The sequence below is a fragment of the Prionailurus bengalensis genome, chromosome E4, assembly GCF_016509475.1.
Source record: "Prionailurus bengalensis isolate Pbe53 chromosome E4, Fcat_Pben_1.1_paternal_pri, whole genome shotgun sequence".
Lineage (NCBI taxonomy): Eukaryota > Metazoa > Chordata > Mammalia > Carnivora > Felidae > Prionailurus > Prionailurus bengalensis.
In genome coordinates this window covers 705,586-720,949 of record NC_057360.1, presented here as the reverse complement: position 1 = coordinate 720,949, position 15,364 = coordinate 705,586, and the positions used below count along the sequence as shown (strand labels likewise).

Genomic DNA, 15,364 nt, shown 5'->3' with positions numbered 1-15,364 from the left:
GAGCACGCTCTTTGTGTGTCTGTGCATCCTGCCTTTTGGGAGAAAATGCCAGGTGTGTGTCCCAGGCCAAGAAGGGGTGTGTCCCACCCCCACGCAGCCCCGTGACAGACGACACATCTCGGACAGCGTCCCAACCCCTTGCTGAGCCACGCCCGCCTGAGCTGCCTTCCCAACGGCCCCGAGGCTTGCGTGTGTCGGTGTGGGGGAGAGCTTCCCTCCGCTGGGCCCTCCTGGGCCGTCGGCCACGGCGGGCCGGACCTGGCGACCACAGAGCCACGAAGCCGCCCTCTTCCCCCGTTCCTCATTCTGTGTTCTCAACCGCGTCGGCGACTTTCCAGCCGAAGGGCACCGGCCCGATGCAACCTGCACGGCCTGCCCTTCTCCCACTTGGGGCTGCCCGGGAGGTGGCACTCGCCTCCGCCCCGCGTGGCTCCCGCCCTCTGTCTCCTCCCCCGGCCTCCCCACCAGCTGCTGCCGCTCCAGGGTCTCGGGCTTCTGGGGTGGCGTTTCCGGGCCTGCCGGCCCATCCCTCTTCATTCCACATGACTAAGGCTCCTGGAAGACGCTCCGGCAAGACAAGAGAGAACACATTTCCTCATCCGACGCGCAGCCTCCCAGCCGGCAGGGCGAGTGCGACAGGCGCCCCGGCCCACGGCCCGGCCGCTCCGCACACACCCTCGGGCCAGTCTCTCGGGCCGCACGTTTCTTCCTGAGAAAGTGTGGGCTCCCTCCGTGCTAGCCCAGCACGAGGTACGCAGTGGCCTGCAGGCGGCTGTGCGCCCCCCCTCGGCTGTAGCCGCACGGGACCCCCCTGTTTTAGGGGGGATCTCGATTGCACGCACAGTCCTTGCCCCAGAGCATCAGCTCTTTATTTTGGGACCGGGCTCTGGCCGCGTCCTCACTGCCTGACACAGTGCCCGTAGACTGAATAAGGAAATGCATTTTTGCTCTGAGTTTACACGCTGATGTTCCAGAGTGGCATTTTAGGCCGGCCCTTTCCTCAGCTTCTGCTTAGGCGCTCGGGTGCGTCGGGGTGAGGCCCTCGCCTCATCTGGCGCTCACCACGCCTGGCAGCCGTGTGCACGCTGCCCGCGTCTCCTCGGTCCCCTTCCTGTACACGACGGGCACGTCACTTAGGGGAGAGCGATGCCGGCGTAAATACTGAACCTCTCTGGCAGGCTCGTCTGCAGAGGCGCCGGCCGGCATCCACATCGGGGGCCTCAGGGGCAGCGGAGGGGCTGAGGGAGCTGCCCTGCCCTCCCCCCGGTGCCACACCCCCCCCCCCCCAGTGCCACGCTCCCCCCAGGAGAAAGTGGACCCAAGAGGAAGAATCTGAGGAGTCTGGTGGCAGCTTGGGCTTTGGGCTTTTCGACTACCCCTGCTGCAACACGTTCGATAAAAAGCCAAACTCTAAAACGCCAGAGTTGGGATGGTTAAAAGTTTAAACCCCAGAGATATAGCCTGACCGCAGGCACGTAGGAAGTGCTCGCCCAGGCCCTGGAAGGAACTCGTTCTCGCGTGTTCCTGAGCCGGGCTCAGCAGATAAGCCGCCCCTGCCACTCGCCCAGGGCGGCCTCGGGCCAGTTTCAGCGCTGCCAAGCCGTCTCTGTGTGCGTCGCGGAAGGATGAACCCAAGGAGGCCGGATGCAGGCTCCGCGGGCGGTAGGGTCGCTGTCTTCGGAACCCCACACGCCCTCCGCCTTTGGCTTTGTTCAAGGACCATCTCCGTAAATTGCTCTCCATCTATTACGAGCCCACCTCAGAGCCAAGCGTGGACCTTGCTAGGTCTGGCAGATGACAGTAAACATCTTTCCTGCCCCCCGGGAGCTACCGCCTCACGGGGACACAAACCACACATGTCTAAGCAGAACGCGGGGCCGTGAATCATTCGGGGCGTCCAAGAGCGGCGCTGGACCGCTGGGGAGTGGGGACAGCCCGTGAGGGCTGGCGTGACTTCTGAGGTGAGCCAAGCGGACCGGAAGGGGAAAGGAAATGTGGGCAGAAGGGAGTTGTGCAAAGCCACGGGAGGATTTCACACGCCCCGCCCTGGAGCTCCCCGGCCGCCGGGTCCGGCCCCCCGAGTCAGAGGCCTCTCTTGGGAAAAGTCACTGCTGGGGACAGAAAAGGGGCTGCTGGGTTAGGAGACCCACCACCCAGGTGAGGACAGGTGACGGGACCACCAGCCGCAGGCCTGGGGAAGGGTTAAGCGTGTGCACCAAGTATATTGAGGGTGACCAACTGGGCGTGTACTTGTGCAGTGACGGGGCTCGGAGAAGGCAGAGCCTCCTGACGGGGCGGGGGGATTCCGGGGCCATCGGCCTGCGTGGCTGCGTCCCGCAGGCAAGGACAGCAGGAGAGGACACAGCAGACTCAACGCATCGAGTCCGGGGCGTGCTGCACAGATGATGTCGTCTGTCATCGCGTCAGTGCTCTGAACGCTGCTCACTGTTCACGCGATGGTTCTGTAAGCAGCAGTTCGGGGACCGGGGATTTTCCCAGGCGGGAGGGCCAGGAGGGGAAAGCAAAGTCCTGTGGGGGTGAGACGAGGTCTGTCAAGCAGGTTTGCTGGCCCTTCGGAGGCCAAGGCTTCTGTTTTCACCCTGAGCGGGGCGGTCATGACGTTAGAGGAATGTTGTCACATCTCCCGGTACGGCTACCTGAGGGCTGTGTTGGAGACCTCCTTGACTTTTTGATCCCGCGTATTATCTTTAAATACTGTACCGCATTACACTAAATTCACCCACGTGACCGTCCGGGGACGCAGGGCTGCGAGCCTGACACCCGGGATGCCGGCTGCCGGAAGCCGCTCCCTGCCACCAGATCGCAGCCCGCTTCCGCTGCAGTGACATGACACGAAACCTCAGCTCAGCTGCTAATTTGAGTCTGTGCGTCTGAAAAAGGAAGTGAAATGTTGGATGTGATTAAACGCGGCACCTTCTCTGGGAACAGGCTACGAGTTTCAGCAGCGTGATGTAAGTTCCGTGTACAATAGGAGGAATTAAAAATTCGGCTTACAGGGAAAGAGGTGTCCGGATCGTTCTTTTTGGAGGACGGTGACATTTTGAAGTAGACTCACCCCAGTACCGTATTAGATGAGGACAGTCAAGTATGAAAATGTCACAAATGCTACCGTGATTAATAGCTCAGTTTATTAGCTGTTTTAATAAAGTACAACTTTATAGTGAAAATAACATACTAGAAAGAGCTTTTTTTTAAAGCTTTTTTATGATATGCTTACAAAACCTCAGACACCAGGGAAAACTTCCCCCACAATGACGCAGCACACACGTCTCTGCGAGCGCAGCTGAAGGCGGCCAGGCGGGCCGGCTGTTGACAGCCAGGTAAGCTCCTGGTGGCGCGGGGGTCACGTGCGGACACCGTAAGAGGGGCTTCTCAGCATCGCGGTCCTGGATGAATAATGTAGAAACGCCACTTTTCAGCTGTGGTGACGTTTCACAGAGGACCTTCCTTCGGCCGCGGTGACACTTACTCCAGGGCTGCCTTGCCTTTCTGGTGCCTCTTCATTCTCGAGTAGGGACTCACCGTATCATCCATCACAAAGTCGTACAGGACTTTGACCCAGGAGGTGTAGTGAGGGAGGCTGTCATAGTACTCAGCCGCTATCTTCCTCACCTACGAGAGCAAACACACAGCAACGTGGGTAGTGAGCGCTGACCGAGTGCGATCGAACGGGACAGACGGATGCCCGACACAGACACGGAGAAACCACCAGACCTTCCGCCCTCCGGAAAGCCGACACTTCGGGAAAGGCAGCGGCTTCGGGAATGCTACCACAAGACAGTTTGCATCTCAACACCAAAATATACTTGACCCTCGAGGATTATGGAGTCTTTCCCATCACGCTCTGAACTGTGTATTTTCAATAGGTGAGCTGTGTACGTGAGTTACAGCTCAGTAAAGTGTTCAAAAGAAACCTCGTCATGCACACCGGTTAACGACGTGCTAGTTACATGCATTGTCACTACTTGGTAAATACCAGCTATTCGCGGAGGAAGCAGAATGCTCCCTGATACGCACTGGACAGGAAGGGCAGGAGAGGGAAGGCGACCACAGCACTGAGGACGTGGACACGCGTAAGGAGCTAAGGACTAAGACCGCACGCACTGAGCGGGAACCAAGAGGACACTACAGAGCCCTGGGCCTTACGTCAAGTGAACCTGAACCGAGCCAAGTGTGCTGGGGGCTATTCAGGAAACTTATGAGTTCAAGTACCGCTGACCCTCGAACAACACGGTGTGAACCGCACAGGTCCACTTAACACACAGACGTGTTTTCCAGATACACGGTGCAGTCCTGTAAATGTGTCTTCTCTTCCTTACGATTTTTCTTAACATTTTCCTTTCTCCAGCTTACCTTACTGCAAGGACACAGTACGCAACACTGTAACATACAAAACATGTGTTGACCGACTGTTTACGACTGTTTACGTCAGTCATCCGTAAGGCTTCCGGTCAACAGGAGGGCTATTCGCAGTTACATTTGGGAGGAGTCAAAAGTCACATGTGGATTTTCAGCCATGCGGGGAGTTGGCACCCCAACCCCGGTGTTGTTCAAGGATCAACTGTATGGTTAATGTTGAAAAAATGACTTTGTCCAAAGGGCAACCACCTTTATAGCCTCTTTAAAAAGTAAGTAAAGGGGCGCCTGGGTGGCTCAGTCGGTTAAGCGTCCGACTTCGGCTCAGGTCATGATCTCACAGTTCCTGAGTTGGAGCCCCACCTCGGGCTCTGTGCTGACAGCTCGGAGCCTGGAGCCTGCTTCGGATTCTGTGTCTCCCTCTCTCTCTGTTTCACCACTGCTCACGCTCTCTTTCTCTCTCAAAAATAAATAAACATTAAAAAAATTTTTTTAAAGTAAGTAAAAAGTCCACTTCCTCAGGGCAGAAGTGAACACAGGCCGCACGCTGTCTTCGGGCCTGTACTTGGCCAGAAAGACACAAAGGAGCTGTGCCAGTGTCACGTTAAGATGCTTTCAAAGTTGTCTTCAGCTGTGTGGTTTCCATTTTATTTTGAAAAACGTGAAGCTTAGAGAAAAGTTGAGAGAAGAGTAAAACAGACACATGCCCTTTCCCCAGGCCCCCCAACGGAAACCGTGAGTCTCTCTCTCTGCAGATTCACACCACGTAATTTGCTTTCTTTGCCGAGCCTTTTGAGAGTAAGTTGCAGACATTCTGTGACAACCTACCCTCACGTTCCCCCTCAGTATTCCCCAAGAACAAAGACCTTCTCCCACAAAGCCAGGATACCATGTTCACACTCAAGAAAGTGAGTATCCGCACGGTATGAGCTGTTACACGGTATAGGTTGAAAGCCTCCCCACGGACCCAAAGTCCTCTCTCTGGATTTTTCCTTCCTCAAGCACAAATCCAGTCCACAATGATTTGTCCCCATTTAGTGTTCATGTGATGTGTGTCTGTCATCAGTCAGCATTTAAAAACCTACAGGGAAATCCAAGCGTGTTCCTTCATGTGCTCCACAAACAACACATACAAGTCTGACAGGCAGGGAGACAGACAGTCCCTGCCCGAGGGACGTTTGCAGCTCTGGAATGGATCGTTCACAGACCGTGCAGGCCAATTCCACAGGACGTGTGTATTTCCCAACAAGCCAGCACATAAATCTTAGCTGAGCCCATCGATCTAACAGTGATAAAGCAACGTCAACTTCGGTTCCCTTTGCATAGGCACTGCTCGATCTCGGATATACTTTGCAAGCTGGCAGACCCTTAGCTCCTAACCCCCAAGCGCCACCCCCAGACTTAGGGATTCGGAGAGTAAACCCTGTAACACTGGGGGGGGGGGGGGGGGCGGACTCGGGATCTCTACTTGTTGTCTGCTTTGATGAGCAACTCAGGTGGACAAAATACATTAGATTCCTTTTAAAACGGGCAAGTGACGGGCACCTGGGTGGCTCAGTCAGTTAAGTGTCTGATTTCGCCTCAAGTCACAATCTCACCGTTTGAGTGTGAGCCCTGCGTTGGGCTCTGTGCTGACAGTTCGGAGCCTGGAGCCTGCTTGGGGTTCCGTGTCTCCCTCTCTCTCTGCCCCTCCCCTGCTCATTCTCTCTTTCTTATAAACATTAAAAAAAAAAAATTAAAAAAATAAATAAATAAATAAAATGGGCAAGTAACAACTGATTTTGGTCATATGACCATCAGAAATTAGAATGTTTCAAATCCTTTACTTACCAGTGGGAGGTTTTTCCCGGGAACGTTGGGGAAGTCATGGTGTTCGTTGTGGTAACCCACGTTGAAGGTGAGTAGATTCAGAGGCCCATAATACGAGTAAGTTTCATGTCCCTTTAAGAACATGTAATGTTCAGCTATAAAATGTCCAGAAATCGGATGCAAACCTAGACCAAGCAAGGATGCTGCCAACATGTAGACTAAAGATCTAATTCCAAAAACGTAGTAAACTATAATGTCGAAAGTGATCTGGATCACAGTATTAATCACTTCCAGGTAAGAAATCGGTTTGGGGTTGATGAACAGAGGTCGAAAAGCATAAAAGAGAGGCTGAAGGATAACCCACACGAACTTTCTGAAAGTGGTACAGAAAAACCAGCCTTCAAAATCGGTGGGAATGTCCACATCGATGCCATCACCCCCAAGGTAGCGATGATGGTCCATGTGATACCTCTTAAAGGAAACGGAGTATGGAACACCAATGGGAAGATTAGCAAATATTCCGAACCAACGATTCCACAGAGCTCGGTTGTTGCCGAAGGCGCTATTGTGGGAGACCTCATGGATAGCCAGGGTCATGGAATGGTTAATGCAGCTGCCGAAGGCGTACGCCCAGAACAGGACCCACTTCCAATCCAGGTCCTTCACCAAGTAAAACGCAACCAGCTGAGTGAGAACCATCAGCACTATAATCCAGATCAAGTTGGGATCGGGTTTCATCAAGGACTTTATCTCTGGATACTTTGCTGTGAAGAAAAAACAAACAATCAGGAACTGAGTAGAGTACATAATAGTTCTGTAATTCTAATTAAGCCAATGCCGTTAAATTAACCCATGAGTTAATTTTTTTCTCCAAATCATTAAATGCCCTCTATTGGAGGGAGGGGTATGTTCTCATAGTAAAGGTACTAAGTACCATGTCGCCACAAATTGAGAATTTATGCAGTAAAAATTAGCCTCAAAATCTAGAGTCTCCATACTAACAGAGAGAAAGTCACACATGAGTAAAGATTTCATGGTATCCGATTCCCTTTTCACCCCTAGTAATTCTTTGTGTATAAAATTTATAAGTTTTACAAAGTTGTGATCATAGTCTGAGAAATCTATCCTAGTGTCTGACAGAATGTATTATATACTTATGACAATACATGTATATACTTATATATAATGCATATGCAATCTATTTGCACATATGAATACTATATTACAGACAGTATGTACTGAGATTTCATAATTTCCTTTACAGTGACTAAATCACTTCTGGTTGCCAGTTTTCACTTCTACCCGCTTCCCTATTTGTAGACATTTAGATTTCTCATCTTTCTGCCAGCGTAGGCTTCTTACAGTCATCAGGATAATACAGAAAGGATTCTGCTGATTTACAATGCCACTTTCCTAAGGGCTCATTTCTGTTTATAACTGCTAATTTATTGGGGTCTTATTCTCTCTGTTGAGCACATGCGCAAATATGCAAGCAGGAAGAAAAAGGCCAATAGCAAAAGCTCTGCATCTCAGCACGTGTCCCCCAGGGGCAAATGCTGACTCTTCTCTGGTCTCACGGCCTGCCTGTGGAGGGAAGCCCAGGCATGGTGAACCTTTGGTTTTATGTGCTGCTGACTAGGTTTGACCCAGGACGGCATAAGGACAAAGGACCTTTTACTTTTTTTTCTTAATATTTATTTTTGAGAGAGAGAGAGAGAGAGAGAGAGAGAGAGAGAGATGGAGCATGAGCGGGGGAGGTGCAGAGAGAGAGGGAGGGAGACACAGAATCCGAAGCAGGCTCCAGGCTCCGAGCTGTCAGCACAGAGCCCGACGCGGGGCCCGAACCCACGAACCATGAGATTGTGACCTGAGCCGAAGTCGGGACGCTTAACCGACGGAGCCCCCCAGGCGCCCCAAAGGCCCTTTCTCTGGAGACGGGTCATTCAGAATATTTTGGAAAAGATACGGAAGGGAAGAGTGCAGCTTCACCCTCTTTTCCCTACATGTGACATGACGAACTCAACCAAAGCTTAAGCTACAAGGCAGGAAGCAATTTCATCCAGTTTTATATATGGGACATGGGGGTGGCGCTAACCCCCGGTGAGTAACTCCCACTTCTCTCTCCCCACTCCCTCTGATCTTTGTTGATTTAGTTCATTTCATCAAATGTTAATCGGGTTGTAGGCAAGAGACCAAAAAAAGTAACCCTACAGGCCTAGACGTGAATTAGTTTAAAACCAATTTTCCTCATATGAATGAAAAGTTGTTCAGTCACTCGTTAAAATAGGAGCATTTGGGGAGCAATTTCCACCACAGGAGAACAACTGTTCAGTTAATTGGTGGATAAGCAGTAACTCACTGGTACTAAAATATGTACTTCTGTTTAGACAGAGCTCCGGTATTTTCACCTTATACAAGGATTCAATGGACACATCTGCCACAGCATAGAAGGCGATACGCATTTTATAGGTATTCTAAAATCAGGAGGGGCATGTGGGGGGCTCAGTCATTTAGGCCTCTGACTCTCGATTTCAGCTCAGGTCATGATCTCCTGACAACACCCCACCCCACCCCACGTCCCCAGTCCCATGTCCCTGCTCTGCGCTGACAGGGCAGAGCCTGCTTGGAATTCTCCCTCTCTTCCCGCCCCTCCCCTGCTCACGCTCTCTAACCGAACATTTAAAATAAAAAATAAAATGACGAAACTCCTATGCATTGTTCTCTAGGACAAATCAAGTTGTCCCAAGTGATTCTGTACCAAATTCTTGAAAAGCTTATTTTAGTCTGTAAAGTCTGTGCCACGATGGCACCAATATGAGTAAACAGGGAAAGAGCTTTCTCAACAAATGGCGCTGCAACAGCTGATTATCCACATGCAAAAGGATGGAGTTGGACCCCTTCCTCACACCGTACACAAAAATTACCTCAAAACAGATCACAGACCTCAATGTAGGAAAACGATAAAATTCTTACAAGGACACAGAAGGAAATCTTCATAACCTTAGCTGGCTTAGATACTATAACCAAAAACATAAGCAACAAAAGTAAAAAACTGATAAATTGCACTAGCGTCCAAAAACGTTGGTGTTGCAAAGGATACCATCAAGAAAGTGAACCCACAGAACGGGAGGAAATGTTTGCAAATCACCTATCTCATAAGTGACTTGAACCTAGAGTACAGGATGAACTCTTAAAGCTCTTACCATTCGTTACCCAATTTAAAATGGGCAGAGAGTCCGAACAGAGTTTTCCCCAAAGCAGATATACAAACGGCCAATAAGCACACAAAAGGTGCTCAACATTATTAGTCACTATGAAGCCAAAATGAGCTACCATTTCACACATGCTAGAAGGGCTATGTCGAAAGTCAGGCAATGGCAAGGATGTGAAGAAACTGGAACCCACGCGCGTTGCTGGGGACCGTGTCAAATAGTACAGCTGGTTCGGAAGGGTCTGGCCCTTCCCTCGAAATGCTACACACAGAGCTACCAATGACCCGGCAATTCCACTCCTGGCTAGCTACCCAAGAGGAGTGAAAACACATCCATCTGATAACTTGCCTGTGAGTGTTCACCGCAGCATTATTCGTCGGTGTCAAAAGGTGAAAACAGGGGCGCCTGGGTGGCTCAGTCGGTTAAGCGGCCGACTTCGGCTCAGGTCATGATCTCGCGGTCCGTGGGTTCGAGCCCCGCGTTGGGCTCTGTGCTGACCGCTCAGAGCCTGGAGCCTGTTTCAGATTCTGTGTCTCCCTCTCTCTGACCCTCCCCCGTTCATGCTCTGTCTCTCTCTGTCTCAAAAATAAATAAACGTTAAAAAAAAAAAAAAAAAGGTGAAAACAGCCCCACAGTCTACCAGCTGGCGAACGCACAAGCGAAATGTGGACCATCCACCCGTACAATGGAGTACTACTTGGCCGCTAAAAGGAATAAAATGCTGACATGCTACAATATGGATGAGCGTTAGGCTAAGGGAAAGAGGCCAGCCACAAGAGACCAAGGACTGTATGAATTCGCTTTTAAGAAATGTCCAGAATAGGTACATCTGGAGAGACAGAAAGTAGATTAGGGGTTGCCCAGAGCTGACGAGTGAGAGAGACTGATGAGCACAGGCACTGCTTTTCTGCCCCCAAAACACAACACTTTCACACACACGTCTTGTCGTTTAAGTGTTACCTTTCCTGAGGTTTTTCCCATCTCCGCTCCTGAAATGGGACATTGAGCAGTATTTGCACCTACGCTGAAGATTATATTTTCACGAGACATTTATCAACGGCATTTGTCACTCTCCAAGTGAAATGGTTCAGTGATGTTAAGTATGTGGGAAAAGGCTCATGGCCGAGATAAGCATCAATAAGCACCTTTCCACTTCCTTGATTTTCTGAATATTAAATAGATGGCTAACTTCCAGTATTGAGGCGTTGGGTTTTTACAAGGTGGATACCAGCTTATTCTTGTGTAGCACGTTGATAAGTCATAAGTAAAAAGTACCATTATGCTATCTCTTCGTCTAAGTGATTTGCATCATATTTGCTTTAATTAAAAATTAAAAATTTAATTAAAAATTAAAAAGCACACATCCAAGGGCACCCGGTGGCTCAGTCGGCTAAGCATCAGACTCTTGGTTTCCGCTCAGGTCATGATCTCAGTTCGTTAGGCTGGAGTCCCAAGTCCAGTCCCCAGTGGGGCTCTGTCTGGACAGCCTGGATCCTACTTGGGAGTCTCTCCTGCCCTCTCTGCCCCTCCCCCACTCGTGCTAGCTCTCTCTTTCATAATAAATACACTTAAAAAAAAAAAAAGAAAACACGCAACTGTAGGTTCAAGCTACCACTTTACTGATTCGATTTTTTTTTTAATGCATTTTAAGTGGACCTACTAACTCCTATTTGCAAACAAGCGTGAAACTTCTAACTTTAGACACCCCAGCAAAAGAAAAAAAAGCTTGCTCTCCCTTTTCACTGGGCCAATTGGTGCTGAGACAAAAAATAAAAACCAGTTAAGTACTACCCCTATTCCACTCAGCACCCATCAGCTTTCTGATTTTTTCCAAGAAGTTAAAAGCACCTGCCTTGGAGGCAACGTGACCGCGATCAGAACTCCCCCTGGAACGGCTCACTAGCCCTTTACCTACTCCTCATCTTTAACATGGGGTAACAGCCACCTCGTTACTGCGAGGCCCTACCCCGGGGCACGTCTGTGGCCCACGCAGCACGCTGCCCGGGCCCAGCATCTGGGGCCTCCGGGGAGGGGGGCCCTGCAGACCGCGAGAAGCCTCCATCCGCTGCGCGCGCCCTCCGCCCGCAGGGCCGAGCGGGGCCTAGCTCGCCGGCGGGGAAGGGCCCCGAGTCTGCGGCGGGGACCAGCCGGCGCTCCTCCGAGCGTCCGTCCTCCCCGCGCCCCCGCCCCGGAAACGCCCTGCTCCGCGCACGCCCGCGGCAGCGCCCCGGGGGCCGTGGGGGAGGGTCTCCGAGCCGCCGAACCGCCCGCCGGGGCCGCTCCACGCCCGTGCCGCCACCGGGGCCGCAGCCGGGCCTCCCCGCACCGACCGCCGGGACCCCTCCCTCCCAGTCCCCCGCCGCCGGGGCCGCTCCACATCGGAACCCCCTCCCCCGCAGGGACCCCTCCCTCCGGGCCCTTAACGGGCCACGGGTGCCGGGGAGCGCAGGCCGAGCTCAGAGCGCGCCCCGGCGGCGGGAGGCCGCGCGCACATAACGGGGCGCGGGCCGGGCCTCACCCAGGATCTCCTGGCGCCGGCTGGCGTGGGGCTGGTCAGTGTAGACCCACTCGAAATCCTCTCGCGCGACGCGGTTCCCCATGGCGGCGGCTGGCGGGCCCCGCTCCGGCTCTCGCTTCCGGCCCGGCTCCTGTGAGGCGGCTGCGGCGGCGGCTCCCGGCTCTTGTCAGCCGGCGGCGGGCGGAGCGGCGGAGACAGAGGCCGGGGCGGGGCCCCGCCGTCCTCCCTCTGGCCCCGCCCCGCCGGCCTCGCCCCGTCGGCCCCATTGGTCCCGCCCTTTTGGCTCCGCCCCCAGAGACCCCGCCTGCTCCGTTGGCCCCGCCCCGCCGCCTCCGGGCTGCCTACGCGGAAGGCGGCCTCTCCCGCCGCCCGGTGGCGCCACGGCGCGAGACCTCGGGTGAGCTGTGCCGCGCGGGCGCTCGGCGGCGCCCGTCGGCCCCTGCGGGAAGCGGGGCCCGCAGGAGAACGCGGGTGCGCGGCCGCTGGGGGCCGACCGAGACGAGAAGCCGCTGGCGGCAAGGAGAGGGAAGGGACGAGGACCTGCCTGCCCCCGCCGTCCAGCCTCGTCGGGGCCGGTCGCGGCCACGGCCTCTCCTGGGAGGGGCGGCGGTCACACAGCCCGTTCCCACCTCTCCTGTCGAGAAGAAACTTGGGCTGAAACTACAGAAAGGAAGATGACGTTCAAAGAAAACACGATTTAACCCCGCGTCCCGTCTGTCAGAGAGGAGCTCAGAGCCGCGCGGCCTGCAGCCTCGGGGGAGGAGTGGGCGGGCTTGGGGTGAGGGTCCCCTCCCCGTGCCAGGTGGTCGCCTCCCCGTGTCAGGAGGTCCCCTGGCTGGTGGGGACCGGGGGTTCCAAGCCGAAGGCTGACGGTGCCCTCCCCGTGTCAGATGGTCCCCTCCCCGTGTCAGGAGGTCCCCTGGCTGGTGGGGACCGGGGGTTCCAAGCCGACGGCTGACGGTCCCCTCCTCATGTCAGGCGGTCCCCTCCCCGTGCCAGGAGGTCCCCTGGCTGGTGGGGACCGGGGGTTCCAAGCCGACGGCTGACGGTCCCCTCCTCATGTCAGGCGGTCCCCTCCCCGTGCCAGGAGGTCCCCTGGCTGGTGGGGACCGGGGGTTCCAAGCCGACGGCTGACGGTCCCCTCCTCATGTCAGGCGGTCCCCTCCCCGTGCCAGGAGGTCCCCTGGCTGGTGGGGACCGGGGGTTCCAAGCCGACGGCTGACGGTCCCCTCCTCATGTCAGGCGGTCCCCTCCCCGTGCCAGGAGGTCCCCTGGCTGGTGGGGACCGGGGGTTCCAAGCCGACGGCTGATGGTCCCCTCCTCATGTCAGGCGGTCCCCTCCCCGTGCCAGGAGGTCCCCTGGCTGGTGGGGACCAGGGGTTCCAAGCCGACGGCTGACGGTCCCCTCCTCATGTCAGGCGGTCCCCTCCCCGTGTCAGGAGGTCCCCTGGCTGGTGGGGACCGGGGGTTCAAAGCCGACGCTGACGGTCCCGTCCCCAGGTCAGGTGGTCCCCTCCCCGTGCCAGGTGGTCCCCTCCCTGTGCCAGGAGGTCCCCTCCCCGTGCCAGGAGGTCCCCTGGCTGGTGGGGACCGGGGGTTCAAAGCCGACGCTGACGGTCCCCTCCTCATGTCAGGCGGTCCCCTCCCCGTGTCAGGAGGTCCCCTGGCTGGTGGGGACCGGGGGTTCCAAGCCGATGGCTGACGGTCCCCTCCTCATGTCAGGCGGTCCCCTCCCCGTGTCAGGAGGTCCCCTGGCTGGTGGGGACCGGGGGTTCAAAGCCGACGCTGACGGTCCCGTCCCCAGGTCAGGTGGTCCCCTCCCCGTGCCAGGTGGTCCCCTCCCTGTGCCAGGAGGTCCCCTCCCCGTCTCAGGAGGTCCCCTGGCTGGTGGGGACCGGGGGTTCCAAGCCGACGGCTGACGGTCCCCTCCCCGTGTCAGATGGTCCCCTCCCCGTGTCAGGGGGTCCCCTGGCTGGTGGGGACCGGGGGTTCCAAGCCGAAGGCTGACGGTGCCCTCCCCGTGTCAGATGGTCCCCTCCCCGTGTCAGGAGGTCCCCTGGCTGGTGGGGACCGGGGGTTCCAAGCCGACGGCTGACGGTCCCCTCCTCATGTCAGGCGGTCCCCTCCCCGTGTCAGAAGGTCCCCTGGCTGGTGGGGACCGGGGGTTCCAAGCCGACAGCTGACGGTGCCCTCCCCGTGTCAGATGGTCCCCTCCCCGTGTCAGGAGGTCCCCTGGCTGGTGGGGACCGGGGGTTCCAAGCCGACGGCTGACGGTCCCCTCCTCATGTCAGCCGGTCCCCTCCCCGTGCCAGGTGGTCCCCTGGCTGGTGGGGATGGGGGTCCCAGGTCGACGGGCTGAAGGTCACCTTTTGGGAGAGGCCGAGACCGCAGTTGGGTTGGGTGTTACGTCTTGGTTTGCCGAGTGGGACTCGGCCCGAGTGAGTCCGTTTGGGGCCTTGTCTCCTTCCGAACAACCGCCCCCTCTTCTGACCCGCCCCTCGGCCTGCCTCAGGACGCCAGAAATGTGAGGCCTGGGCGCCACTCCCCGCTTGCGCTCTGCAGGCCCGGCAGCGTGTGCTGACGCCCCGCGGTCGCGACTTGAGGCCCTCGCCTTTTAAGTGGCTCCTCGTCTCCGCTCCTCTCCTGGCGTTCCAGTCGCGGGGGGCCTATGCGCCCGGTGGTCGGCGCTGCGAACAGGCCTCCGCAGCTTCTGAGAGCGTCCAGCCGGCCGGCGAGACCGCGGTGGTCCTGCTCAGGGTGGCCCCGGCGTCTGGAGTGCGCTTCAGAGCCGCGGCCCCCGAGACCCGAACCAACCGCAATCGAGCCGGAGAAAGACCGTGTTGAGGGAGTGACCGAATTTCTACGTGAAGTGGCTCGTTCGGTGATTTCAGGAGGCCGCGTTTCAGCTTCGGCAGAAACGTTAATACTGGGGTGGTGGCCGCAGCACGGACGCCCCCTTGTGCGACCGAGATACGATCAAGGCCTGTCCTGCCATCGGAAACAACTCTGTCCTTGCAGAGATGCCTGCCACTGGTAAGATCTGGTTTAGATAATCATGAGAACGTGGGGGTGCGAATGTGCTGTGACTTGCGTAGGTGTTTGTGTCTAACTGGGCGAGTGCAGTTATCATTGGAGAAAGGTAAAAGCAAGGTGCCGGGTGCTGTGGCCATGAAGATCAGGCTCTACGAGTGAGTTCTAAGAGGGAAGGGGGATGCGTTGGAAATAGAAGAGAAGTTGGTCACGGGGAGGACCACCCATCTCTAGCATCGTGGACGGACTGGAGTTTTTGGTGGCAAAGCCAGCAGTCTGAAAGGTCGCCCCACTGCGCAATGGCCGGGGAGACACAGACGTAGGTGTTACCTTTCCGGGCCATGCCAGAATAAAGGACAAGAGAGACGAGAGAGGGTTTTACGTTTAAGTATGACGTCTTGATCTGGCATCTGGGGAA

At 55.6% G+C, this 15,364-nt stretch overlaps 1 protein-coding gene across 1 annotated transcript; it reads right to left on the bottom strand.

The window, feature by feature from the left end:
* Positions 1-3,127: 3,127 nt before the first annotated feature.
* DEGS1 (delta 4-desaturase, sphingolipid 1) lies at positions 3,128-12,141 on the bottom strand. The gene is made up of 3 exons (XM_043568664.1): positions 11,917-12,141; positions 6,208-6,950; positions 3,128-3,633 (listed from the first exon to the last, which is right to left on the bottom strand). The coding sequence occupies exons 1-3, from the start codon at positions 11,996-11,998 to the stop codon at positions 3,487-3,489; spliced, it is 972 nt and encodes a 323-aa protein (XP_043424599.1). The 5' UTR covers positions 11,999-12,141; the 3' UTR covers positions 3,128-3,486.
* Between the last annotated feature and the right edge of the window lie 3,223 nt (positions 12,142-15,364).

Excerpts from the sequence above, each read along its gene's own strand:
- DEGS1 (XM_043568664.1), bottom strand. The coding sequence starts at position 11,998 with ATGGGGAACCGCGTCGCGCGAGAGGATTTCGAGTGGGTCTACACTGAC. Across the intron at positions 6,951-11,916 it reads CCGGCGCCAGGAGATCCTGG|CAAAGTATCCAGAGATAAAG; the intron begins GTGAGGCCCGGC and ends TTTTCTTCACAG. Across the intron at positions 3,634-6,207 it reads CCGGGAAAAACCTCCCACTG|GTGAGGAAGATAGCGGCTGA; the intron begins GTAAGTAAAGGA and ends TTGCTCTCGTAG.